This window comes from Pelodiscus sinensis, chromosome 1 (genome assembly GCF_049634645.1).
Source record: "Pelodiscus sinensis isolate JC-2024 chromosome 1, ASM4963464v1, whole genome shotgun sequence".
NCBI classification, from domain to species: Eukaryota; Metazoa; Chordata; order Testudines; family Trionychidae; genus Pelodiscus; species Pelodiscus sinensis.
The window spans coordinates 23,335,566-23,362,502 of record NC_134711.1 but is presented as its reverse complement, the minus strand read 5'-3'; the positions used below and the strand labels follow the sequence as shown (position 1 = coordinate 23,362,502).

The window sequence follows — 26,937 nt, the reverse complement described above, 5'->3', positions numbered from 1 at the left end:
ATGGGGGGAACTGGGCAGAAGGGTGGCTGAGCTGAAGCTCCAAAAGAGCCATATCTGGCTCCCTAGTGACAATTTGTGGTTCACAAGCCATAGATTGCCGACCCCTGAATTAAACACTTTTATACTGATATAACTATGTTTACGCTAGGTGGAGTTGTACTACCTTAACTATACCAGTAAAGCTTTACTTTTGTAACTCACTCCCCCTCTCCCTTCTTTTTCTGGTTTTTATCTGAAGCTCTGTGCCTCTTGCTCCATATTTGTCCTCTGAAGAAGTAGGTTGTGTCCAGGAAAGCTCATGATCAGGGTTGGCCTTACCACGAGGGGAGCTGAGGCGGTTGCCTCAGGTGCCAGACTGTGGGGAGGAGGGGGGGAAGGCTCCACTAGGACCCAGAGGGTATGTCTAGACTACAGGCTTTTGTCGACAGAAGTTTTGTCGACAGGTACTGTTGACAAAGCTTCTGTCGACAAAGAGCATCTAGACTACATCCAGTTCTGTCGACAAAGCAAGCCGCTTTGTCGACATGACAGCGTGGACGCAAAGCACAGTGTAGATGCAATAACGCCTTCTGTCGACAGAACTCTGTCGACAAAAGGGGTTATTCCTCGTAGAATGAGGTTTACAGCCATCGACAAAACTGCTGAGTTCTGTTGACGTTATTTCAACAGAACTCAGAGGCAGTGTAGATGCAGGTATAGTTCTGTCGACAAAAGTCCACTTTTGTCGACAAAACCCTGTAGTCTAGACACACCCAGAGTGTAGAAAATTGTGTCTGTTGCTGGTGCATATGTATTCTCTCTGCTCTAGATGCACAGAGATGGTGGCAGAATTGAAACCTTTCAAAGTTTTGGCCAAAGCGAGGGAGCATGGGGGCATCATTTGAGCTCCCTGCCTCAGGTGCCAAAATGTTGTGGGCCAGTCCTGCTCATGATGCTGTCTATATTTTTTGGTTAGTCTCTTATGGTGCTACAGAACCATTGTTTTTTTTTGTTTTTTTTTAAGTTGTTTTAGTTACAGACTAACATGTCTTCCCTTCTGAGACTTTACTTTTGTATTTAGGTAAGGTTTGTGTGTATATGAAGAGAGTAGAGTTGTGGAGATATCTGTAAATCCCTGATTTGACTTATATATTACTGGTAATAAGGATGAGGAGATAATCTAATTTCACTGTCAATTCTCACTCAGGTTAAGTTTTCCAGGACAGCTAATTATAAAGACAAAAAAGATTTATAAATGGAGTACATTTGATAGGGAGTCAGTATAAGACAATAGACATGGTATTTAACAATGCCACTTTTACAGTCACATTTCAGAGAAGAACCCAACCTTTGCGGTCACAAGTCTTAGTTTAAGGAGTCTAGCAATGTATTATTTTTGACCTGTTGAACACTATTTTATTGATATCACTATTGTCCACTGTTACTATGCTTCCAGAATGCTACAACAGAAACCAATCTACTCTTTGTCTGAGTTCCTTTCTTTTCTCTCCTTGTTTCTGTTTGTCATCTGTTTATTGCCACACACACACACTGAACAAATAACGTACAATTTTATTTGGCACTAAAATTCTATTTTTGCTCCTTTTCTTAAAATTCCTTAAAATTAAGAGTACACCAAAATCCATGCTTGCTACTTTGACTTCAGTGGGATTGCCCACAATGCTGATATATAGATGATAAAGATATAAGCAATGCTAATAATTAATAAAGCACAGTTTACTATTTTTGTACAAATATAGAAAGTTATTCTTACCAGGATCTATGTAAACTATTCCATTACTGCTAAGGTTTAAGGTCTTCAGTTCATTAACATCTTCAAACTCCTTGGCTTGTAGTTGTTTGATTTTATTGTTAGATAAATCAAGTTTTACAATATCTGGAGGTATGTTACCTGGAACTTTCTTTAACTCTTAAAAAAATGAAAAGATGGATGTTATATCATCTTTCATCTCTACCACTTCCATGTCACTGTAAGAGCAATTTGTGCCAGGATATAAAGAAGCCTTGTGTTTTTTGCATTTTGCACTAAAAAGGGGTGTAGCTCTCAGAAAAATAACAATTGGGAAGTAGTTACTAAGCATCTGGGAAAACACAGAACTACCTCATATATCTTGCTTCTTTCTACTTCTTTTCCTGCTTCTTCTGTTCATCTAAATATGACCTCCCTTGGACCATTTTCAGGCTTTTCACAGTGTTAGCAGGAAAGTTATTTCTCATGCAGCTCCTCTTGACTGGAACAGCTTAACTTAACTGTCTCTTTTCACATTTCATCTGAAATAATTTCTGTTCTTTATTCTAGTATATTGTAAATGGATGTATTTTATGTATTAAGACCAGTGAAAATACTATAGTTACTACCCTTATGTAAAGTAGGGTTGTAATAGTATAGTCAATTAACTGATTAACTGATAAGCAAAAGCTTATAGGTTTAATGCTATAGATTACATATATTCCTCCCTCCTCCCCCCTCCTCCCAGTAAATTTTTAGCAGGCTGGCCAATAGCAATGCTCAGTCCTGGATTGCACCAGGTCCAGGACCTACCCCTGCTGTTGCTCTGCATTTAAAACGTATTAGGAGCCAGGTGGGTAGGCAGCCCAGCTCAGTTCCAGCTCATGCCGGGTCCAGGAGCTCAGACACTCCCTCCTCGCCCTGGACAGGGGCTGTTGCCATCCCATGCTGCTTCCTCTGTATCAGAGGCAACAGTGCTGGGCGACAGGAAGCCAGTCCGTGAGGGGAACTGGTTTTTAAATTGGCTCCTCTGGCAGACCAGCTCTCACCTGGCTCCCCACGCTGCTGACACTGACTAGTCAGTTAGTCGCTTACATCCCTACCCTGAGCCAACACCAATATCCTCTCCTCTATCTCAACCCTCCCCTTAAACCTCAACTCCCTGCCCCAGCTCAGTAAAAGTGATTGGGGCTGTGGGACAGCAAGTGATACAAAGAGCAGGAGGGATGGAGAAAGCAGGGCAGGACTTTGGGGAAGGGGCAGGGTAGATTTTGGTTGACCCTGAATTCCGAAAGCCATAAAAAGATTGGGAACCACTTGTGTACACCATGTGGTCACAGGCTCAAGCTTTTAATTTATGTACATTACATGGCTCTTGATATTGACTTCTGAGCTTGTCTATCCTAGCTGATATGGATAGCAGCAAAGACAGAGTCTTCCTGAATCAAGGGTAGAGGACAAGAACACAATAAAAGCGGTTATATAAATATATAGTCACAGTAATGCAAATGGAAGAAAATAGCAGAGCAGTTTGGCAAGAGTGTTACAAGATAATAATAGCAAACAAAGTGCAATGGTCAGGCACTGCAGGTTGTAGTTTGCATGAACTGGGCAAAATCTTCCCTAAGTAGGTTACTTAAACATCTTTGTACTTTTTAATTTTATGTTTTGTAAAGCTGAAGCATGAACAGAATGCAATTTGCAATGGGTTTAACCAGGGAACAGTTCTCATCAGATTTTTGTTTTAGTTTTTCTTTAGTAGTTTTATCATGGACAAATGTGCACTTGTATATTCATGTCTCCAAGATGGGCAACTGTTTACCCTCAGGGTTCAGTTATGGCTCCTAGCAGCCTGAGATGCATTTGGTACAGAAATGAAGCACTCTTCCTGGTGGCAGTACCTGGAAGCATTATAACTTTGAAATCTGATGGGCACTGGAGACAGAACACTTGCTATAGCTATTCAAAAGGAACAGCTGATACTTTCCACTGTGCTGGAAACCTGGTACACAGAGGGTGGGGCCACAATGCCTTTCCATTCAGTCTGGCCCTTTCTGGGGCCTCTGAGTGTTGCTGGCAGCTGCCTGCTGTCAAATTATAGCTAACTTTGTGCATCTGCAGAGAGGAAGAGCTCTCTGTGCTTACTGTCAGCGCAGTCAGTTTGTAACAACCTATAATTTTTTTAAATAAATTTATTGGCATATGTAAAAGTAGTGTTATTGGAATAAAACTGGACCCTACAATAAATTCCAACATGTTAATAAGTTAAACATTTAATTTTGTTACTAGGAGCATTCCTGTTGGTTTCAGTTGGAGTATTCCTGTTAATAAAATGAAATACATGTAGGAGTTCTTGCAGAGTGGGGGCTCTGAAATGGAGATGAAATACTGCAAGAATTCCAATTATGCTTGTTATAAACACAAGAACAAAGAAGTTGTTGATACTAATTAAATGAAATTAAAGCAAAAACTTTCTAGAACTGTACTGATTTTCTGTAACTTGAGAAGAAATATAATAGCAAAAAAGCAAGAACATTAAAAATTGTCATTGAATTAAAAATAATTAAACAAACCTTTTTGTTTGCAATCCAGTGTTTGTATGGGAAATACATAAATATGACAAAGAGAGGAATCAAATTCTGGTTTGATAGCTCCAGGCTTTGCTACTACTATATTTTTGGGGTCCAGTCTTTCGTCTTCACTACATAGCTGTTCAGCCTTAATCTGCTTTAGCTTTTGATCTTTCAGTTCTGTTGGGTATACACATTTGGCATAATTTCCCAAATTCCTGTTCGTTGGAACCTGCAACATTGTAATAAGAGTTTCCATCTCACAGGTGCAATGCCAAGGATTATCATAAAGACGCAGGTAGCGTAGAAGGGGCGTATAAATAAAAACTTCTTCTGATAAAATCTTAATTTGGTTATGCTGAAGTAAGAGTGTAGTAAGTTTGTTTAAACCAAAAAAAGCCTCGCTTTCAATTTTGGATATATCGTTCTGTTGTAAATCCAGACTTTTTAATGTTTTGTACTTGGAAAACATATTATTCTTCAGTTTCCGAATCCTGTTTCTTGCTAGCAGCATGTGTCTTAAATCCTCAGGCCAATCACGAGACACAAAAGTCAGTTTTCTTTCTTGGCAATCTATGTATTTCTCATGAAGATAAGTATACACATCACAGGGGACGCCTGGGGCATAACGTTTAATAGTACTAGATGCTTTTCTTAAACTGTTTGCCCTTCCATTATTTGCTTTGTTTCTCAAACTTCCATTTCTTGTCTTCCTAAAGTAGGCTGCTTTACAAAAGAAAAGTAGTATTATAATAGTAACCACTTTCATTCTGACATCCAGCTGGCCCCAATTACTTTCTGTGACAGCAGGAACAGTCAAAGTATTCCTTTGAAATCTGAGTTTGGAGCTAATATTGTTCTGAATGGAGGAGGTACAGCTGGAGTGTATGGATTCCCTGTTTTGGAAGGAAAGTGGAATATTAAAAAGTGTAAAATAGATGTTTTCATAAAGACTGGTACTTAGAATGAACTGTTACAAAATAGTTGGGCCAGCATGCTAGATTTCAGTTAGAACTTGAAAATTTCCCAGGCAGAGACATTAAGGTCACTTCTTATTGTTTAGTTGTTTTCATACTCTCTATGATCTACTTTCATTCACTTTGATTAAATTTAGTAAACAGTCAAAATACAGGGCTAGATTCTAACTGGCTTTTGTTTATGTACAAACGTATATTCAGGGGTAGGGCATAAGGATCTTTCTGCAGAAGAATCAAGCACAGTCACCATTCCTGCTATCATGGACATACAAGTGCAAATCATCCCAAAGGAGCTGGCCAGCTGGGGAGAATGGAGAATGCCCTGCCTTCTTAAGGGATGGTAAAGGAGGTACACTCCCCAAGTTTTCTGCAGAGGCATAATCCATCCTAGAGATCCCTTTGGGGTGATGCAGCTTTGTACTTTCCCTGTTCAAGGCTGTGTATAGACTAAGTATATATTGTGATAATAATTCTATTTTGTCAGAGACACGTTAAACTCTGAGGTTTTCTCATTATCTGGCGTTTACTCTTCTTACATGATTCCAGCTGTTTGCTGGCTGAATAGAGGCGGATATTACTCCCTCTGGAGCCTGTTCAGTATTGTTTTGAGTCAGCTGCAGAATGATGCATGATTCCCTCTTTCCTGATCTTATGCAGGATGTCTCTTCAGGGTGCAGAGTCCTTGTTGATCTGAGAATTTTGAACAAATCCCAGCTTTGAACACAGACCATTTTATTGTAGTTTTGTTTATCACTAAGCCATCATTGTGGTCTCAAAAGCCTTGCCTTTACTAGGAAAAAGATACGTTCTTAAGTTAACTAACATTAGGTAAAATTCTATTGAAGGTAGTTTATAGTTTATACACGGGTTACCAGGTCAAGATAGAGACTATGGGAAAGCCTATAATTTACTTTTGATCTGACAACTTATGTGAGACCTATGAACTGTCTTATCTTCAATGAGATTTTGCTTTGTGTTACTTAACTCAAGTGAAGAATTCTTTTTGCTAATGTGGATGCACCCAAAAAGTACAGTTTTTAAAGGGTAGAAATATGTTGGTATATCATTATCACTGGCATATTTGTAATATTTCTTTATTTGGATCAGAAATCCAAAGTTTAGTTCTTAGTTTTATAATAGAAAATGAAAAAGGTTGTCTTTAAAAGTACAATATAAGGCTTTTTGCTAAAATTAAAAAGTTTTATGGTGCTCCTGGAGATAATTATTTTGTTGGAAAAGTCTGCAAATATCTTCTCAATTTTATTTCTGCACCTGCCAGCTTTCTCCTTGTTCTAGTAAAACACATACACATCTTTTAAAAATGCATATTATAGCTAGAACCTTCTGACATATTTTTATTTTTTTTGTGAATTTCTTGGTTTGTTTTGTATAATAAAAATGTTTTATTTCTTTTTATTGCATTTATATTTATAAAATACTACATATGACTAAATATAAATCAAAACAGTGTATAAATCCCAGTTTATCTATGCAACATCATTTTATTAGCATTATTGATTATTCTATAGTACTGATGTTAAGGACTAGTTGACAGGATAGTCGACTATTCGCTTTCCCCTCCTTGTTGCCTCTATCAGATAAAAGCAGCAAGGGAGGGAGAAGAAGGTGGTACTTCAATGTGGCAGTGCTGCTTTGAAACACCGCCACGGCAGAAATGCATCGACTATTTGATTAGACAGTTACATAATACTTAACATCCTTATTCCATACCTTGAGACACTCATCAACTTCCACAACAGTTAGCTACCCCAAAATACTCCAAACAGTTCTTTAGGTTTCACCTCTTGAAATGTACCCAGTACTACAGTTTCTAAATAACACTCACTACTCCATGCCCACTCAGTGAAACAAACCTCATGGAACACCTCAGATGTTCCCAAGCCCTATGACTTCCTTCACTAGTTCCCCCCCTTGTATCCCTAGGTTTCCCTATGGCTCCTTATATCTTCCCCCTCTCCCACTGAACCTCAGGCTATGTCTAGACTGTAGGCTTTTTTCAGAAGAAGCTTTTTTTGAAAGAGATCTTCCAAAAAAAACTTCTTCCGAAAGAGAGTGTCCACACACAAAAGCGCATCAAAAAAGCAATTCACATAAAAGGCCACCCGAAACCACTTCAGGCAGGGCTTTAGGTCACCAGTTGCTTCCGAGTGCTGGTGCCAGAGCCTTGCAGAGACATGCACTTAAAGGGACCCCCCTGGACAGGTGTTTCTCTGCTTCTGCTGCGTGCTTGCATACCTGTTCGAGGGACAGCAAAGCTCTCTCAGTGCCTGCAGTGGTTGCCCTGCTGTTTTGGACGCCTCAGCTTTTATCTTGGTGCCATGGAGCCGGAGCTGCCCCAGGGCATGCAATGTCCCCACGTGGCCTTCCTGCAATTTTTGCAACACTAGGTGCCAGCTGCCTTCCTGGTCCTGACTGAGCTAGATCCTGAGCTCATTCTGAAGATCCTCTCACTGGGTGCAGGAGCTACATTCTGGCATCCGCAGCCCACTGTGGAGAGGTGTTTCTGGAGGCTCAACAGCAGTTCTGACTGGTGGGACCGGCTGGTCATGGAGTGGTGGAACGACCAGCAGTGGCTCCAAAACTTCTGCATGAAGAAGGCCAACTTTTTGGAGCTATGTGTCTGGCTCGCCCCCGCCCTCTGGAGACACGACACCCATCCCTCTGGTGAAGTGGGTCACAATCACCATCGCTGCTCAGTCAGGCCACCACACGGGAGCAAGTGGCACAAGTGGCTGTTTGGGATCTGTCCTCCCCATGCAGCACAGAGGTGCTGTATGTGGAGTGTGGGGCCCAAATGGCCGCTTGCGCCGCTTGCTCCCATGCGGCAGCCCGGCTGAGTGGCAGAAAAGTCACCGAGCGCCACAGTGGGAGGCAACAGCGCCACCCAGAGGGAACAGCCAGAGGGCAGAGCCTGGATGAGTGTGCGTTTCTGTGTCAGGAAAGGGTGCCGGATTCAAAAGGAGGAAAGTGGAGCAGACACAGAGGACACGGAGGAGACACAGAGGAGGCGGAGGACAGCGAGAGAGAGAGTGAGAGAGAGCCAGCAGGAGGAGGAGAAGATAAACACAGAGTGAGAGGCAGGAGGGGGAGAAGAGAAAGGGTATGTCTACATAACAACGTTAATTCAAACTAACTTAGTTCAAATTAGTTAATTCGAACTAAGCTAATTCAAACTAACGGATCCAGACTAAAAAACTAGTTCGAATTAGCGTTTTGCTAATTCGAACTAGCATGTCCACATTAAGTGGACCCTGAACCGGGCTTAAGGATGGCCGGAAGCAGTGCCGGCAGGGCATCAGAGGAGGACTTAGAGCGTGGAGATGCTGTCTCAGGCTAGCCGAGGGCTGTGCTTAAAGGGTCCCGACCCCCACCCCGGACAGACAGTTCTCAGGGATGCCCCGCTTGCAAAGCAGTCCTGGCTTGGATTGCCTGGAATACCCACACTGGGCACATCACACCACTCAGCCATCAGCCCGGCTGCACTTGCCGCAGGCTGCCATCTGGGGAGAGGGGGCAATTGGGGGGCTGCAGGAGAGCTTCCACCCCCAGAAGCCCGCAGAGCCAGCCCAGTCCTCCCCATCGGGGGCTCATACCCCATTCCTCCCTCACCTCCTTCCACTTACCCTTCCCAAGCCCCTCTTCTTGATGTACAAAATAAAGATAACGTTTCTTCCAACATTGACTCTGTCTTTATTGAACAAAACTGGGGGAGACTGGAAAAAGGAGGTGGGAGAGGGGAAGAGAGAGGGTGGGAGAGGGGAGGGCAACTAAAATGATCAGGGGTTGGGAACAGGTCCCATATGAAGAGAGGCTAAAGAGACTGGGACTTTTCAGCTTAGAAAAGAGGAGACGGAGGGGGGACAGCATAGAAGTCTCTAAAAGCAGGAGTTGGGTGGAGAGAGTGCATACAGAAAAGTTCTTCATTAGTTCCCATAAAGAAGGACTAGAGGACACCAAAGGAAAGGAATAGGTAGCAGGCTTCAAACTAGTAACAGAAAGTTCTTCTTCACAAAGCAAAGAGTCAGCCTGTGAACTCCTTGCTGCAGGAGGCTGTGAAGGCTAGAACTAGAACAGAGTTTAAAGGGAAGTGAGATCAAGTCATGGAGGTTGGGTCCATGGAGTGGTATTAGCCAGGAGGTAGGAGTGGTGTCCCTGCTCAAAGTTTGTGGAAGGCTGGAGAGGGATGGCACGAGACAGATGGCTTGGTCACTGTCTTCGGTCCATCCCCTCCAGGGTCCCTAGGGTTGGCTGCTGTCGGCAGACAGGCTACTGGGCTAGATGGACCTTTGGTCTGACCCAGGACGGCCATTGTAAGCTCAGGGCTCAGGGTCGGGGGTCTGAGTGGACTCCCTTGATTCTCTTGCACACCTGCTCCTGGGTGGCCAGGCTGGCAGCTCTCCTGCCTTAGCTGGCCACTTTCCTGTGCCTAGTGCGGAGGTCGTGGACGAGGTCCACGATGTCTGCACTAGCCCAGGTGGGTGCCCACCTCTTGCGGTCCCGGGCAAGCTCCCAGGAGCCGCCAGCCTGGTCCCGGGAAGAGGGGGAGGGCTGGGGGGCATCGGGTGGCTGGCTCGATCCGTGCCAGGTTCAGGGTCTGCTGGCTGGGTGCTGGCAGGCTTGCATCTGGCACGGGCACCGTAGCCAGCCCATGCCCCTTTAATGGGTCCGGGGCCAGGAGGGGGGCAGACGAGTTTCCCTGGTTTTGGCCAGAGTGGCCACCAGGGAAACCTGGGGAGGGCTAGCCTCCCACTAGTTCAAATTAAGGGGCTACACAACCCTTAATTCGAACTAGCTAGTTCGAACTAGGCTTAATCCTCGTAAAATGAGGTTTACCTAGTTCGAACTAAGCGCTCCGCTAGTTTGATTTAAATTCGAACTAGCGGAGCCCTAGTGTAGCGCCTATTAAAGTTAATTCGAACTAACGTCCGTTAGTTCGAATTATCTTTGTAGTGTAGACATACCCAAAGAGAGAGAGACGGAGAGGGAGGCAGGAGGCAGACGAGAGCTGAGAGAGAGAGAGGGCGAGGCAGTAGGAGGAAGAGAAGAGAGAGAGAGGCTGTTTGTGCCGCTTGCTCCTGCGCGGCGGCCTGGCTGAACAGTGCAGAAGTCAGCCGAGTGCCACGGCGGGAGGTGAAGGGGGGTGGGGTGGTGACGTACACGCCCAGGGGGCGGGGCCTGGATGAGCATGCATCCCCGATGGAGACAGAGGAGAGCAGAGAGAGAGTGAGAGGCAGGAGGGGGAGAAGAGAAAGAGAGAGACAGAGAGAGAGGCAGAAGGCAGAGGAGAGCTGAGAGAGAAAGGGGGAGGCAGTAGGAGGAGGAGAGAGAGTGAGAGAGATGGAGCGAGAGACCGGAGGCTGAGGAGAGAAGACTGATGTGGAGGAGAGACCTGAAAATCCCATCTTAGTAGGGGCTAATTGGCTAGTTTCGAAATAACAGCCATTATTTCAAAATAACTTTTCTAGTGTCAACACAGCCAAACCGCTATTTCGAAATAAATTTGAAGTAGCGGCGCACTTATTTTGAATTTGGTAAACCTCATTCTACGAGGAATAACGCCAAGTTCGAAATAGCTAATTCGAAATAAGCACTATCTAGACGCTTATTTCGAAATAGGGGGCCTCCAGCCCTTCCCAGTGTGTCCTGGTGGCCACTCTGGGCTAAACCAAGATACTCCTCTCCTCTCCTCTTCCCCAGCCCCAGAGCCCTTTAAGGGGTTGACTCTGGCCACAGTGCCTATGCCAGCTGCAAGCCTGCCAGCACAGAGCCAGCAGTCGCTGCTCCTGACCTAATGGCCCCACCATGAGCCAGGCAGCCATCTACAGACGGATGGCTGCCAGCCTGCCACCAAAGGCCACATGCGCACCCAGGAGCACGTGCGCATGTAACTGAAGGAGCTGTGGCAGGCCTATGCCAGGGCCACACAGTGCAGCTCCCACAAAGGAGAAGACACCTGCCTCTATTTTGACGTCCTGGACTGCATTGGTCTGTGCCACCCTGGGGGTCATCAATCCTGGAGCAGAGGGCCCTGACTAGGGCATGAAGGAGGAGCGCCAGGAACCCAGAGGGAGCGTGCCATGCAGCCAGGACCCCCGAGCTGTTCCAGCAGACCCGTCACCAGTGTCATCCTGGGAGGCAACAACGTGTGAGTGCCATCACTGTCCCCTTATTGGGGAGGTGGGGAGGGAGACCAGGTACCGTGCACCTGGGCTTTACTGACCACGGATCACACAGCAACATGTGCACGTGTGAGCATGTGCCATGCCACCCCTGGTCACGTGGTCCCAGCTGGCAGCCACACACGTGTGTGAAGAGACATGACATGCCCTTGACCCCAGGGTGGGACACAGCAGGATGCCCTCCCTCTACAAGGCTATTCTACACAGAGGCAGGGGACATCTCCTCCCACCTCAGCCACACTATACACAGCGCAGGAGCATGGGTGTGGTCCCGGGGCAGCTCCCACTTCTGGGGATAGCAGGACATTCTGAACATGGCCTGTGTGCAAGCACATTGGCTTTGATGGTGCAGGAAATGGTCATCCTCACTTTGCAGAGGGGGGCTGGGCTTCACCTACTGTGTCCGCAGGGATAGCTGACCACTTCTCTTGTTTCTCCACAGCCACACCAGCTATGTGTGCAGGGCGCACCACCTCTCCTGGGACATTCTCCTGCTCTCGAGGGCTCCGCAGGACCACCTGTGCAGTCGAGGGGTACCGACAGCAGCACCTGGGGACACTGTGAGCCCTGCACTGCACCCTTCAGAACTGGGTGCAAGAAGACCATACTATCTGCCAACACCTGCAGACCCTGGTGCAGAGCGTGCTGCCTCCTGCCACTCCAGCACCTGCTGCCTCCCCAACTACCACTCTTCCCACTCCTTCTCCCCCTCCTGCTTCTCCCTCCACACCCTCCTCACCCTCCATCGCCTTCTCATCCTCCATCCCCTCTCCATCTTCCTGGGGACACAGAGGCCCCCGCATCTGCGGTTCCGGGAGACAGTTGGCCCGGGGAGACCCCCACCCCTGAGCCCTGAGTTTTCCCTCCCCCTTCTTCCCCTTGCTTCCCCTTCCAGTTCCCTCCTCCCAAGTTTCCCCCTCCCCTCTCCTACCCTCTCTCCCCCAACCTCCTTTCCCCAGTCTCACCAGAGTTTCATTCTGCCTCCCCCCCCAGTTTTGTTAAAAAAAGACAGTTCGTGTTTATGAAAAAAATGTGTATTTTATTTTACATCAGGAAGAGGGTTGGGGGGGGTTAAGTGGGAGGATATGAGGGAGGAATGAGGCACAAGCCCCCAGTGGGGCCGACTAGGGAGGCTCTTAGTGCTCCTCAGGATGGAAGCTCTCCCGCAGGGCCTCCTGGATACTGACAGCTCCCCCGATGGACCTCTTGGATGGCAGCCTTCAGAAAGTGCAGCCAGGCTCGCAGCAAAGTGTCCACGAGAAGCACCAGAGTGCCCAGGGGCAGCTCTGGCTCCATGTTGCAGAGTACTGTGGTGTCCCAAGTGAGGGCAACCTGAGCACGCAGAGACAAAATGCTTTGCTGTCTGTCATCAAGGTAGGCAAGCAAGCAGGGAAAGCTGAGAACCAGCTGCCCGGGGGAGTCCCTTTAAGCACAGGCCTCAGATAGCCTCAGGCAGCAGCCACACAGGCTATGTCTAGACTGTAAGCCTCTTTTGAAAGAGGCTTTTTCGAAAGTATCTTTCGAAAAAGCCTCTTTCGAAAAAGAGCGTCTAGACTGCAAGCAGTACTTTCGAAAAAGCAAGCTGCTTTTTCAAAAGAAAGCAGCGAGTGAGTCTGGATGCTCTCTTTCTAAAAAGCCCTGTTGGCATTCAAGAACACCTTTTTTCGAAAGAGCACTTTCGAAAAAAGGCGTTCTTCCTCGTGAAATGAGGTTTATTGCCGCCGAAAGAAAAGCCGCGTTCTTTCGATTTAATTTTGAAAGAACTTGGCTGCAGTCTAGACGCAGGTGAAGTTTTTTCGAAAAAAGACTACTTTTTTTGAAAAAACCCCTGAGTCTGGACACAGCCACAAAGTAAGTCCTGACCTGATGCGATTCAGCGTCCACTCAGGATGGACGCACTATTTCGAAATAGCAAAATGCTATTTTGAAATGCATTTTGTGTGTAGACGTGTTATTTTGAAATAACTTATTTTGAAATAGTTAATTCGAAATAAGATATTTCAAAATAACGCTGTAGTGTAGACATACTCTATGAGTAGTCGACTAGATTAACTAATAAGCCTAAGCGGAGCCGGCAGCCAATGCAATCTTGCATCATTGCTGGGGAGCTCCTTGCCACCCTGCACTGCTGCCTCTGTATCACAGACAGTAGTACAGGGTGCTAGGCAGGAACTGGTCTACAAGGGGAGCCATTTTAAAAACCAGCTGTGTTGGTATGGGGGAGCTCAAGACAGGGGGTTGGGAGTAATGTGTCCTCTAATCTTTTCCATCCATGCGTGGATTTTTTCCACATATGTGCATAATAATTTTTATGTGCACTGAGGCATGATGGGGGCTAATTTAGCTATAACTAATCAGGAAAGAGATCTTGGAGTTACCGTGGATAGTTCTCTGAATACGTCTATGCATTGTACAGCAGCAGTCAAAAAAGCCAATAGGATGCTAGGAATTATTAAAAAAGGGATAGAAAATAAGATGAAGAATATCTTACTGCCCCTATATAAAACTATAGTATGCCCACATCTTGAATATTGTGTACAGATGTGGTCTCCTCACCTCAAAAAAGATATTTTGGCCTTGGAAAGGGTTCAGAAAAGGGCAACTAAAATGATTAGGGGTTTGGAACAGGTCTCATATGAGGAGAGGCTAACGAGACTGGGACTTTTCAGTTTAGAAAAAAGGAAACTGAGGGGGGATATGCTAGAGGTATATAAAATCATGAGTGGTGTGGAGAGGGTGAATAAAGAAAAGTTATTTACTTGTTCCCATAATAGAAGAACTAGAGGACACCAAATGAAATTAATGGGTAGCAGGTTTAAAACTAATAAAAGAAAGTTCTTCTTCATACAGTGCACATCAGCCTGTGGAACGCCTTGCCAGAGGAGGCTGTGAAGGCTAGGACTATAGCAGAATTTAAAAAAGATCTAGATAAATTCATGGAGGTTAGGTCCATAAAAGGATATTAGCCAGGGGATAAGGAATGGTGCCCCTGGCCTCTGTTTGTCAAAGGCTGGAAAAGGATGGCAGGAGACAAATTGCTTGATCATTGTCTTCGGTCCACCCCTTCTGGGGCACCTGGTACTGGCCACTGTCAGCAGACAGGATACTGGGCGAGATGGACCTTTGGTCTGACCCAGTATGGTCATTCTTATGTTCTTATGTTTACTACTATGCACCAAGAATAGAAACCCAAAACCTAACTGGGTGCTCTGCTAATCTGCTGGACAGCATTTGGACTCTCTCCTGAGTGGCTGCACAAGCATACAGGGAACACTGGTTGCAAGGTGTGGGAGGCTCAGGGTGGAGGGTGTGGGGGGAGCTTGGGCCTGGAAGTGCTGCCACCATGCTGCCTGGTTGCTGGAACCCTGAAGCTGGCCAGGGCGCTTTGACCATGCTACACAGATGCTGGATTCCTGGGGCTGGTTGGGGTGCAACAAACATGCTGCCTGGCCACTGAATCCTTGGGTTCAGCTGGGGCAGTAACTCTGCTACCTGGCCATCTGAGCAGTGGGGCTGGAGCCTGGGCACACTGTAGCTGTGCTGCCCTGGGTGTAGTGACACAAGTGATTTTTGTTGCTACACTGGAAGCATCTAGAGCCCTAGTCTTTTACCAGTGTGCCACGCTGGGACGCACCAGCTTACTTTCACCTTTGGATTTTGCCTGACTTTTGAGTTCTTGACTTTATAAAGTTAGCTTTCTTTTAATATAATTTTTAATGTAATATTGGACATGAATCACTGTGCCTCAGGAGATAAGCCAGTTACCAGTTAAGTGGTGGGCAAACTTTTTGGCCTGGGGACTAGATCTTAGTATGAAATTTGCATGGTGGGCTATGAATGCTCATGAAATTAGGGGTTTGGGATGAGGGCTCTGAAGTGGGGCTAGAAATGAGTTCACAATTGGCTTCAAGCTGGGACAGGGGGTTGGGATGTGGGAGGGGATGAGAGCTCTTGCTGAAGGTGTGGGTCAGGGATGAGGTGTTTGATGTGCAAGAGGGGCGGAGCTAGGGATGAGCAGTTCACCAAGCTGGGACTGAGGGGTTCAGAGGGCTGGAGGAGGATCAGGGCTGGGATAGGATATTGAAGCATGGGAGGGGGCCTGGGGTGCAAGCTCTGTCAGCACGTACTTCCAGCAGTTCTTGGAAGCAATGGCATGTTCCTATTGAGTAGCATGGCCAGGAGGCTCTCCAAACTGTCGTGTCCACAGGCACTGTTCCCACAGCTCCCATTGGCTGCAGCGGGGACAGCATTTAGTGTACGGGCAGCATGCAGAGCCCCCTGGCTGTTTCCATGTACAGGAGGGACGTGCTGCCATTTCCACGAGTCCCATTTCTCAGCTGTAGTGCTGTAGTGGGGCAAGCTCCTGACGCTGATCCCCAGCAAGAGCTTGAGGGCTGAAATAAAAGGTCTGATGGGTGAAAGCAGCCCACAGGCTGTGGTTTGCCTTCCTCTGCAGAAACTGGTAGGAGGCTGGAAACAACTTTTCTGATGAGCAAGTTATTCCATAAATATCTTCTGCCTGGTCTCTTGGACTTTCGCTGAATCATCTGGTGCTGGTCATTGTCAGGGACAGGACACTGAGGTAGATGGACCTCTGATCTGATGCAGAGAATTACAACTGTTTAATCTTTAACTCCAATATTAAGTTTATTTTTTATTTTAGGTGAATGTAAAAATTTGCAAGACCTAAATGTCTCTGAATGCAAAGGATTAAATGTAAGTACTATCATATTTCTTCACATAATTCGAATTGTATAGAATGTGTGTGGGGGTGGGGGGGAGGGGAGAGGAGGTGTGGGATTTTCAAAACAGAGCTATCATGGCAATCTCTTCTTTTTCCTGTTGTCTGGAGGTGAAGCATTCCTTGTGGTTCATGGGAAATATATTTTGTCTTTTAGTTTTCCTAAATAGTTTTCAAACCTATTTGGCTCCTGGTAATTCTGTTTGATGTTTTCATAAGTCCCTTTCTGATGAAGAATACTTTCTACATGAACTTAATTTTGAAATGAGATTGTTTTAATGGCAATTTGTAATTTCTTATTTTAAAAGCAGGCCAATATTCCCTGCCTTCCTTGGCTCTGCATGGCTCCTGAAAGCAGCAGCATGGGTGGGGAGCAAGTGGTTCCATGGGATCCGATGCGTTTCAGATGGCTCTCCCTGAGCACTAACCCCCTGTGATGCTGCCTCTGTAGGAGGCAGCAGAGGAGGGCATGTGGCTTCACAGGAACCATCATGTGGGGGAAACTGGCTCCCCACAGGCACTGGCTCCAGCCTCCCCGCCTTGCTGCCTTTGATACAGATTAACCGATAAACATTTAATCATTTAAACAGCTATATGCTAACATCCCTAACTCAAATTAAAAAGAAAGGTTGTGTACAAGTGAGTATTTTATAATTGATGGACTGGTATGAATACTTAATAAAGCACACTGCCTGGATTTTAGGAAGTCTATATATGCTAACTAAGGTCTTGATTAAGCAAAACACTTAAGCCTGTGAATAATACAACTGATTTTATTAGGACTACTTGGTTCTTAGGCGCCTGCCTGAATTGGGTGCATAAAAATAGTCATGTTTACAATCAACAAAAATAATTCTGTAAACAATGTAGTATAGTGTTTTTCTTTAGAACATTTTAAGAGATGTTTTATTTGTACTGTTGCATTTAATGCTTTAAAGAAATTAATTTAGTTTTTCTGCTACAGCATAGAAGAGACTTTACATACACTAAAATGCAAACAAAGCCTAATTTGACATACATTGACAAATATTATTTTTATTTATTTGTTTGTTTACTATTCAGGATGAATCAATGAGACTTATATCAGAAGGTTGTCCAGCTCTTCTCTATTTAAATCTGTCTTACACAGATATTACTAATGGGACACTAAGACTGTTGTCAAGGTAAAAATATCTCTTCCTATATTTAAATAAGTAAGAAACAAAAAGTCATATGTACTCTATGAAAAAATGAACTTTAATGTTATTTCAAGAAATATAACTCTTTCTGAATATTTTACAGGATTCTATCTACTTTGTAAAAATGCCATTTATATTGTTTGGATTTTTCTCCTTTCTCTTTTATTGCAGTAAAATATCTACACTGTTAGCTTATAGGCCTTGCTAAGTTTTTCAGAAATTTGTGAGCTTGCTAATCAAAGTTCCTTTGGATAAGCAACACAGTTGCTAATTGTTGTGCAACTAGCTTGCAAGTTTAAAATGGTTGTGTGTAGACCACTAATCAGAAAAGCAGCAACTTTCTTGTTTATAAATTATAGTAAGCCTTTGCTTTCTTTTGATGGAAAGGAAAACTTACCAAAAAAAGGCACAAAATGAATGTGCAATTTTGAGCTAAACGTTAAGAAATTACCATCCTGATTTGTACTGTACATTCTAGTAATTAGTTAAATTGCCAGTAGTCTGTGAAAGAGGAATGTATTAGTATTCCGCGTGGGGTCATTTTTTTAGCCATCTCAATAGCTTAGTGGTGATGCACTGCAATGGAAAGCAGAGGAATAAAGTTAAACTTTAAGCTTTCATGTTGTACTGTCCCCTCTCAAGCCAAATGTGAATGTATTAGAAGCACACCTCCTGAAAAAAAGGCACTCAGCCCTTCATATATATTATCACTGGCCAATTTGGTTGATTAAAAGGTGATGTTGACAGGTTCTGAAAGAAGCCCTGTCACCTCAGCAGAAAAGGTAATGGCTGTGATGTAAGGTCTTGGGTATCAATGGATGTAAAAGGGGGTGATTATCTGTTCTGAATATGTATGGAAGACTCCTGGAGAAGGGAAGGAACTGTAAGTGAATTCAATATACTGACTACCATTTCCTTTATAATTATCTATTCAGTGAGGAGAGATTTATTTTGTACTGATTTTTTTCAGGTAAAGTTTCAGATACTTCCATAATATTATGGTCTAGTCTTGATAGTTATAGACAGAAGACAGATACTCAGTTTAGATGTGTTCTCTATGCAAAACTATTGAATGAGATATATTCAGAACGGCTTGGTTAGTGTTTTTAAAAAAGTAGTCAAGTATATTATAGTTATATGTCCTATTTGCTCTATGTGTTGTCCTTTATTTCCTTAAAACAGTAAAGAATGGCTTTGTTCAAGATTATCTATTTTGACTTTGTTTATGACATAATAGTGGGTTTAAAAAAATTCAGTGGGAATTATTTTGTTTGCGACTTGAATCCAGAAAAACTAATCACAAGATGCGCAGATTCTCATTGATCTCTTGAGCCTACTCTGGGTGTCATTAGTGTACAGCAATCATTCAGGCACAAGTAGAAAGAAGTCACTGAGGGTATGTCTACACTACAAAGTTAATTCTGCTGTTATTTCAAATTAACTTTAATAGTGTCTACACAGGCAAACCGCTATTTCGAAATAAATTCGAAATAGTGGAGCCCTTATTTCGAATTTTGTAAACCTCATTCTACAAGGAGTAACACCAAATTTGAAATAGCTATTTTGAATTAAGTGCTATGTAGACACTTAATTCAAAATAGGGGCCCTCCAGCCCTTCCCAGGGAGCCCTGGTGGCCACTCTAGGCACAACCAGGAAAATTTACTCTCCTCTCCCCCAGCCCCAGAACCATTAAAGGGATAGACCCTGGCCACGGTGCCTGTGCCAGCTCCAAGCCTGCCAGCCAAGAGCCAGCAGTGGCCACCGGAGCCCCTGACCCAGTGGCCCCAAAACATGAGCCAGCAAGCCACTGGCAGCCAGCCCTCCACTGCTCCCCAGGAGCAGTCTGCCAGCTCGCAGGAACCTGACAGGGGCTGGAGAAGGCGGGCGCCTTCTTGGTCCAGGGAGGAGATCATGGACCTCATTCAGGTTTGTGGGGGATGCCCCCAAAGTCCATGATCTCCGCACTAGACGGAGGAATGCGGCCATCTGTGGCAGGATAGCTGCCAGCCTGGCCACCAAAGGCCACATGCGAACCTAGGAGCAGGTTAGCATGAAAGTCAGGTTGGTCCGGCGAGATCCCCAACCCTGAGCCCTGAGCTTCCCCTCCCCCTTCTTCCCCTTGCTTCCCCATTCCAGCTCTCGCCTCCCAGGTTTCCCCCTCCCCTCTCCCACTCTCTCTCTTCCCCTCTCCTACCTCCTTTTCCCAGGCTTCCCAGAGGTTCTCCCCCCCCAGTTTTGTTCAATAAACCTAGTTTCTATTTTTGAATATATGTGTCTTTTATTTGACATCAGGAAGGAGGGCTAAAGAGGGGTAAGTGGAAGGACGTGAGGGAGGAATGGGGCACAAGCCTCCGGTAGGGAGGGCCGGGGAGGCTCCCCGGGGTGGACGCTCTCCCTCAGGGCCTCCTGGATCCTGACTGATGGATCCCCTGGATGGCAGCCTGCAGCACGTGCAGCTGGGCTGATGGCAATGACCCCATGAGACGCACTAGCATGCTCAGGGGCAGCTCTGGCTCCATGTGGCTGAGTGCTGTGGTGTCCCGAGTGCGGGCACTCAGGGCACTCCAAGACAGGACTGCTTTGCTGTCCTTCATCGAGGTAATCAAGCAAGTGGGGAACCCTGAGAACTGTCTGTCTGGGGTGGGGGTAGGGTCCCTTTAAGCACGAAGCTCAGTTAGCCTCAGGCAGGAGCCCCACACACTAAGTCCTAACCCGATGCCCTGCCGGCATTGGTTCCGGCCAGCCTTAACTTTGGTTCAGGGTCCGCTCCGTGTGGATGCGCTATTTCGAAATAGCAAAACACTATTTCGAAATAGTCTTTGTGTATAGATGCATTATTTAGAATTAGCTTAAGTTAATTTGAAATAGCACTGTCGTGTAGACATATCCTTAGTCTGAGATGTGGCAAAACAATACTCAAAAATTCACAGAGAACTGTGTATTTAGAGTAGCCATATTTCCTGAACCAAATATTGCTTGGAGACATTAAAAAAATGTGCTGCCCAAAGGATTGTGTGAAAGCAAGCACAAAGACCATCTCTACATTATGAGATAAGGTTGAATCCAATATGTTCAATTTCTGAGCATTCAGTTTTGCAAAGTCGAAGGTCCATGTCCTCACTTCAGAGAAGAATCAAATGTAGTCTGAAGTAGCATGGCCTCATTTGAGAGCCTACTGTCGACTCAGAGAGCAATGCACTCTTTAGCTTTGCATTCTGGGCTCTCCTCCCGGTGCCCATTGGTACCAAAACTGTGCAGTGGGAGGTTGTGGGCTCATGTCATCATTGTTCCATAATGCACTTGTCTAGTCCCTCTCCCCTTGCATCAGATCAATGGGTAGCAGTGTGCTTATGCCTTTTTGTGCCCTGGTTGCCCACGCATATGCTATACCAGAGCAAGCATGAAGCCTAGTTTGCAGCAGACAGTTGTGATGCTGATGTGTGTTGTGGTGCGCCTAATGGTGCAATACTTGGAGAGTGTATCTATGTTGCTCTGCCAGGAAGAGAATGAGAACAAATCTCAGCTTGGCATGGAGTTGCTGCTCACGCAAGCTGTGGTGCTAGCGCAACTGCCAGTCAATCTTGTGGACACAGTGGAATGCTGGTTCTGGAGCCATGAGACAAACTCAGACTGGTAGGACTGCAAAACTTCCGAATGTAAAAGACCACTTTCTTGGAACTTTACAAATGGCTTTCCCCTGTGCTGAGGCACCACAATACCTAAATGAGACCCGCTATGACCATGAAGAAATGTGAGGCAATAGCCCTCTGGAAGCTTGCAACGTCAGACAGCTACCATTCAGTGAGAAATCAGTTTGGAGCGGGGAAATCTACAATGGGGCTGTTATCATACTAGTATCCAAGGCCACCAATACCATTCTGCTACAGAGGGTCATGACTCTGGGGAACATGAATACTATAGTGAACATAAGAATATAACAATGGCCATACTGGGTCAGACCAAAGGTTGATCTAGCCCAGTATCCTGTCTTCCAACAGTGGCCAATGCCAGATGATCCAGAGGGAGTTAACAAAACAGGTTAAGTCCATGTTTCTCAAACTGTGGGTCCTGGCCCCCCGGGGGTCGCGAGCAACTTGGGGGGAGTTGCAGCAACTTAGAGGGGGGTCGCGGTAACACAAAGTTTGAGAACCCCTGGGTTAAGTGATCCCTCTCATGTCATCCATTTCCAGCCTCTGGCAAACAGAGACTAGGGACATCATTTCTACCAATCGTGGCTAATAAGGATTGACGGACCTAACCGCCATGAATATATCTAGCTCTTTTTTGAACTCTGTTAAAGTCTGGTCTTCACAACATCCTCTAGCAGGGAGTTCCACAGGTTGACTGCACTGAATGAAGAAAAACTACCTTTTGTTTTAAATCTGCTGCCTATTAATTTCATTTGGTGACCCCTACTTCTTATGTTATGGGAACAAGTAAATACATTTTCCTTATTCACTTTCTCCAAACCTGTCATGATTTTATAGACCTCTGTCATATCCCCCCATAGTCTCCTGTTTTCTAAGATGAAACATCCCAGTCTTTTTAATCTCTCTTCATATGGCACCTGTTCCAACCCCCTAATCATTTTCTTTGCCCTTTTCTGAACCTTTTCCAAAATCTTTTTTGAGATGAGGCATCTGTACAAACTACTCAAGATGAGTCATCTGCAGGGCTCGACAAATTATGCAATCTACTTGCCCGTGGCGAGTAGATTGCAACCTGGAAGAGCCGGGTTCGGGCAATCTGCGCATGCGCAGATTGCCAGACAGCGTGGCTGGCGAGCGGGGCTCGCCGTGGTTCAGCGAGCCCTGGTCATCTGTATACATCTGTATACATCTGTATACTGTATTCAAGATGTGGGTGTAGCATAGAATTATATAGAGGCAATAAGATATTCTCTCTCTTATCCTTTATTCCTTTTTAAAATGATTCCTAACATTGTTTGCTTTTTTGACTGTCACTGCACATTGAGTGGATGTTTTCAGAGAACTATCCACAATGACTCCAGGATCTCTCTCTTGAGTGGTTATAGCTAAATTAGTCCCCATAATTTTGTATGTATAGTTGGGATAATTTTTTCCAATGAGGATTACTTTGCATTTATCAACATTACAATTAATTTGCCATTTTGTTGACCAATTACCTAGTTTTGTGAGAGCCTTTTGAAACTCTTTAACTGTCTGCTTTGTTCTTAACTTTCCTGAGCAGTTCGGTATCATCTGCAGATTTTGCCACCTCGCTGTTTCTCCCCTTTCTCCAGATCATTTATAAATATGTTGAATAGAGTTGGTCCCAGTATGGACTCTTTGGGCATACCTCTAGTTATCTCTCTCCATTGTGAAAACTGGCAATTTATCCCTACCCTTTGTTTCCTGTCTTTTAACGTATCAATCCATGAGAGGACCTTTCCTCTTATCCCATGACAGTGTACTTTGCTTAAGACCCTTTGGTGACGGGCCTTGTCAAAGGCCTTCTGGAAATTTAAGTACACTAAAAGGATGTTAAGTATCGTGTAATTGACTAATCTAATAGTCCAATTTTTGCATTGACTATTCGATTAGTCGAAAGGACGGAGCTGCTCCTTTGAAACACCGTGGTGGCATTTCAAAGGGGCAGCACCACTTGGAGCCCAGGGTCAGCTGGGGAGTCCCCAGCTAACCGTGGGCTCCCTGCAGCACTGTCCCTTTGAAATGCCGCAGCGCCGTTTCAAAGCGGCAGTGCTGCATGGAGCCCGGGGTCAGCTGGGTTGCCTTCTGCTGATCCTGGGCTCCGTGCCATGCTGCCCCTTTGAACACTGTGGTGGCGTTTCAAAGGGGTAGTGCCACGTGAAGTCCCGGGTCAGCTGGGGAATGCCTAGCTGATCCTGGGTTCCGTGATGTGTTGCCACTTTGAGCCTGAGATCAGCTGGGGACTCCCCTGCGGGCCCCAGGCTCCATGCTACACTGCCACTTGTAAGTACCTTACTCTCTTGTTGCCTCTATCAGATAGAGGCAGTGGGGGTGGGAGGGCGACTAGTTGACTATCCAATTAGCATTTGCTTATTGGATAGTTGACTAGTCAAGTAGTCCTTAACATCCCTAGTACACTATATCCATTGGATCACCTTTGTCCACATACTTGTTGACACCCTCAAGGAACTCTAGTAGATCGGTAAGGCATGATTTCCCTTTACAGAAACCATGATGACTTTTTCCTCAACAAATTATGTTTATCTATGTGCCTGACAATTCTATTCTTTACTATAGTTTCAACTAATTTGTGTGGTACTTAAGTTAGATTTACTGGGCTGTAATTGCCAGGATCACCTCTAGAGCCCTTTTTAAATATTGGCGTGTGACAGACTGCTGGCTAAGCCAGAGCTCTGCCACTGTAGCCTGGCTAAAGAGGCTGATGGCAAACAGCTGAGCAAGCCTGTGCCTGAAGGATTATTAGAAACAGCTGTGGGCTTCATAAGGCAGAGGAATGAAGCCAGGAGGGGGCAAGGAGGAGCAAGAAACCAGGGTGTGGCTGAGTGTGCTCCCAGGTAGACGGAGGAGCTGGCAGGCTTGACTGTAAACTTTGTAAATAGAAGGTGGTGGGAACTGACAATAAAAGCATGGCTGACTGCACCAGAAGGCTCTCTGGCTGATTTGTGGACCAGTAGGTGTCCCACACCAAGGGGCCTGAGTGGGGACTCCGCCACATGTCATCATATTAGCTGTCTTCCAGTCATAAGATACAGGGGCTGATTTAAAGGATAGATTACAAATCAAAGTTAATAGTTCTGCAATTTCACATTTGAGTTCTTTCAGAACTCTTGGGTGATTGCCATCTGGTCCTGGTGACTTGTTAATGTTAACTTTATCAATTTATTCAAAAACCTCCGCTACTGACACCTCAATCTGGGACAATTCACTTGATTTGTCACCTAAAAAGAATGCCTCATGTTTGGGAATCTCCATAACATCCTCAGCTGTGAAGACTGAAGCAAAACATTTATTTTGTTTCTGCAGTGACCTTATTCTCTTTGGCTACATCTAGACTGCAAAGTTTTATTGGAAAAAGATACGCAAATTGCAAATCGCAATTTGTGTATATTTTTCCGCTTTTTTTCAGAAGAGGCTTTTCTGAAATTTGGCCCATCTACATGGGGTCACCTTTTGGAAAAAACTTCTCTTTCGGAACATCCCTTATTCCTCTCACTGAGAGGAATACAGGTAGGTATGTTGAAAGAACATGCCCGCTTTTTCAGAAACTGTTCCAAAAAGCAGACGTGTTCCCTGGATGCAGCAGAGCTCTTCTAGGATACCAGAGGTATCCTGGAAAAACTCTGCAGTCTAGACAGAGCCTTTCAGTGCTCCTTTAGCATCTCAATCGTCCAGTTGTTTAGTAGGCTTCCTGTTTCTGATGTACTTAAAAAAACATTTTTCTATTACTTTTTGAGTTTTTGGCTAGCTGTTCTTCAAACTCCTTTTTGGCTTTCCTTATGATATTTTTACACTTCATTTGATGATGTTTATGCTTCTTTGTATTTTCCTCACTAGGATTTAGTGTCCACTTTTAAAACAATGCCTTTTTATCTCTTGCTGCTTCTTTTACTTGGTTGTTAAGCTGCAATGGCACTTTTTTGGTTGTCTTACTGTGTTTTTTAACTTGGGTATAGATTTAAGTTGGGCCTCTATTATGGCGTCTTTGAGAAGTTTCCATGTAGCTTGAAGGGATTTTACTTTTGGCACTGTATCTTTTAATTTTTGTTTAACTAACCTCCTCATTATTTGGTAGTTCCCCTTTCTGAAATTAAATGCCACAGTGGTGGACTGCTTTGGTGTTTTTTCCACTTCAGGGAGGTTAAATTTTATTACATTATGGGCACTTTCCAAGAGATCCCATTATATTTACCTCTTGGACCAGTTCCTGAGCTCCACTTAGGACTAAATCAAGAATTGCCTCTCCTCTTGTGGGTTTCAGATCCAGCTGCTCCGAGAAACAGTCATTTAGGGTATTGAGAAAAATTATCTCTGCATCCTGTTTTGAGGTGACATGTGCCTAGTCAATATGAGGATAGTTGAAATCCCCCACTATTACTGATGGCTTTACCACAATGGGGTTTTCTAACTGTGGTGGAATGATAGAAGGAATACATATCCCCATCTTGGCCCCAAACCACCTTGCTACGGAGTGAATAAATCACAAGGGGTGCTTCTCCACAGTGCTGCAGGCACTGGTAGATCACAAGGGCTGTTTCACTGACATCAACATGGGATTCTCAGGAAAGGGGCATGACACCCACAAGTTTAGGAACTCCTAGCTCTTTGAAAGATGCAGAGTGAAACATTTTCCCCAGAATCAGAGTGGTGGAAATGCCTATTGTGATCCTGGGCGACCCAGCCTGCGCCTTGTTCCGTGAAGCCTTATATGGACAACCTGGACCCCAGCAAAGAGGAGTTCAATAACAGGCTGAGAAAGTGTAGAATGGTGGTTGAATGTGCTTTTGGATGTTTAAAGGATAGGTTTAGAAGTCTCCTGATTTAGTTGGACCTCTGTGAATGCAACGTTCCCTTTGTGGTGGCAGCTTGTTGTGTGCTCCAAAATCTGTGCGAGAACAAGGGGAAATTTATCTGGCAGGGTGGAATGCTGAGGCGGAGCGCCTACCCAGAAAGTTTGAGCAGCTGGACATCAGTATGATCTAGAGAGCACAGCAAGGGGCAGTGTAAATCAGCAAGGCCTTGAAGGACAGTTTTATGCATGGCCAGTTTTGAGTCTCTTCCACATTGCTCTCAACAAGTTCCCCTTGCATTCCCTGTGTTTGCCTTTAATCTCCCACCCCACCCCTATAGTACAAGCAATAAAAAGACAATTGTTCAAAAATAGGAGTTTTTATTAGGGGAAAACAGCAGGGAGAACAAGATGTGGGAACCCGAACATGGGGGAGGAGGGGCCCAGGAATGCCTGTGGGACTGCTTTTTGTCTCCTGAAGTCCTGGAGGATTATGGCAGCCATTGAGTTCCCTCCACTCCCATGTCCTGGCACCTCAGTAGCCCCTGGTGTCTCTGGGAATGGAAGCAATGGGGTTAGTGGAAGAGGGAAAGGTTGTTATTAGGGTGAAGGAGGCCCTCTCCAGACATGAAGCCAGGCGTTCCATCACAGGTGTCAGGGAGGCAAAGATGATCTTCTGCTGCCTTGCTTGCTACTCTCTTGTGGCTTTTCTCTCCTTAGCATTCAGCGATCCGGTCCAGGCACTCTGCCTGCATCTCCTCCATGAGGGAGTTCATGCACTCCATCTGCTCTGTTAACATCTCCTCCCTTGTCCACTTTCACTTGCAGATCTGAGCCAGGCTGGCAGATGCTGTAAGAGTGGGAGTACGTAGAGAGCCAGCTGCAATGAAAAATTACAAGGGCACACATTACAGGAGATACATTGTGTTAAATCTAACCATAATCTGTTAGCCTACACAAAAGGTCTGTGGAAAGACAGTGTAGATGTGTTTTGTGCAAGGCCAAATGTTTTCTTTAAAGTGGGCACTTTAGAGTAGGTACACAGAGTTCTCAGGGGAGCATC

General features: G+C 45.2%; 2 protein-coding genes across 3 annotated transcripts in view; one reads left to right on the top strand and one right to left on the bottom strand.

The window, feature by feature from the left end:
• Window positions 1–26,937, top strand: part of FBXL13 (F-box and leucine rich repeat protein 13) — a 229,336-nt gene that overhangs the window by 89,616 nt on the left and 112,783 nt on the right. The window contains exons 10-11 of the mRNA XM_006137531.4: window positions 16,140–16,192; window positions 17,280–17,380. Coding sequence (XP_006137593.1) covers window positions 16,140–16,192; window positions 17,280–17,380 — 154 coding nt within the window. The remainder of the gene's footprint in view (window positions 1–16,139; window positions 16,193–17,279; window positions 17,381–26,937) is intronic.
• Window positions 1–26,937, bottom strand: part of LRRC17 (leucine rich repeat containing 17) — a 39,862-nt gene that overhangs the window by 6,997 nt on the left and 5,928 nt on the right. For both annotated transcript variants that reach the window (XM_006137529.4, XM_006137530.4), the window contains exons 2-3: window positions 4,303–5,195; window positions 1,754–1,909 (exon numbers count right to left, since the gene is read on the bottom strand). In XM_006137529.4, the coding sequence (XP_006137591.2) occupies window positions 1,754–1,909; window positions 4,303–5,068 (922 nt within the window). In that variant the 5' untranslated portion in view covers window positions 5,069–5,195. The remainder of the gene's footprint in view (window positions 1–1,753; window positions 1,910–4,302; window positions 5,196–26,937) is intronic.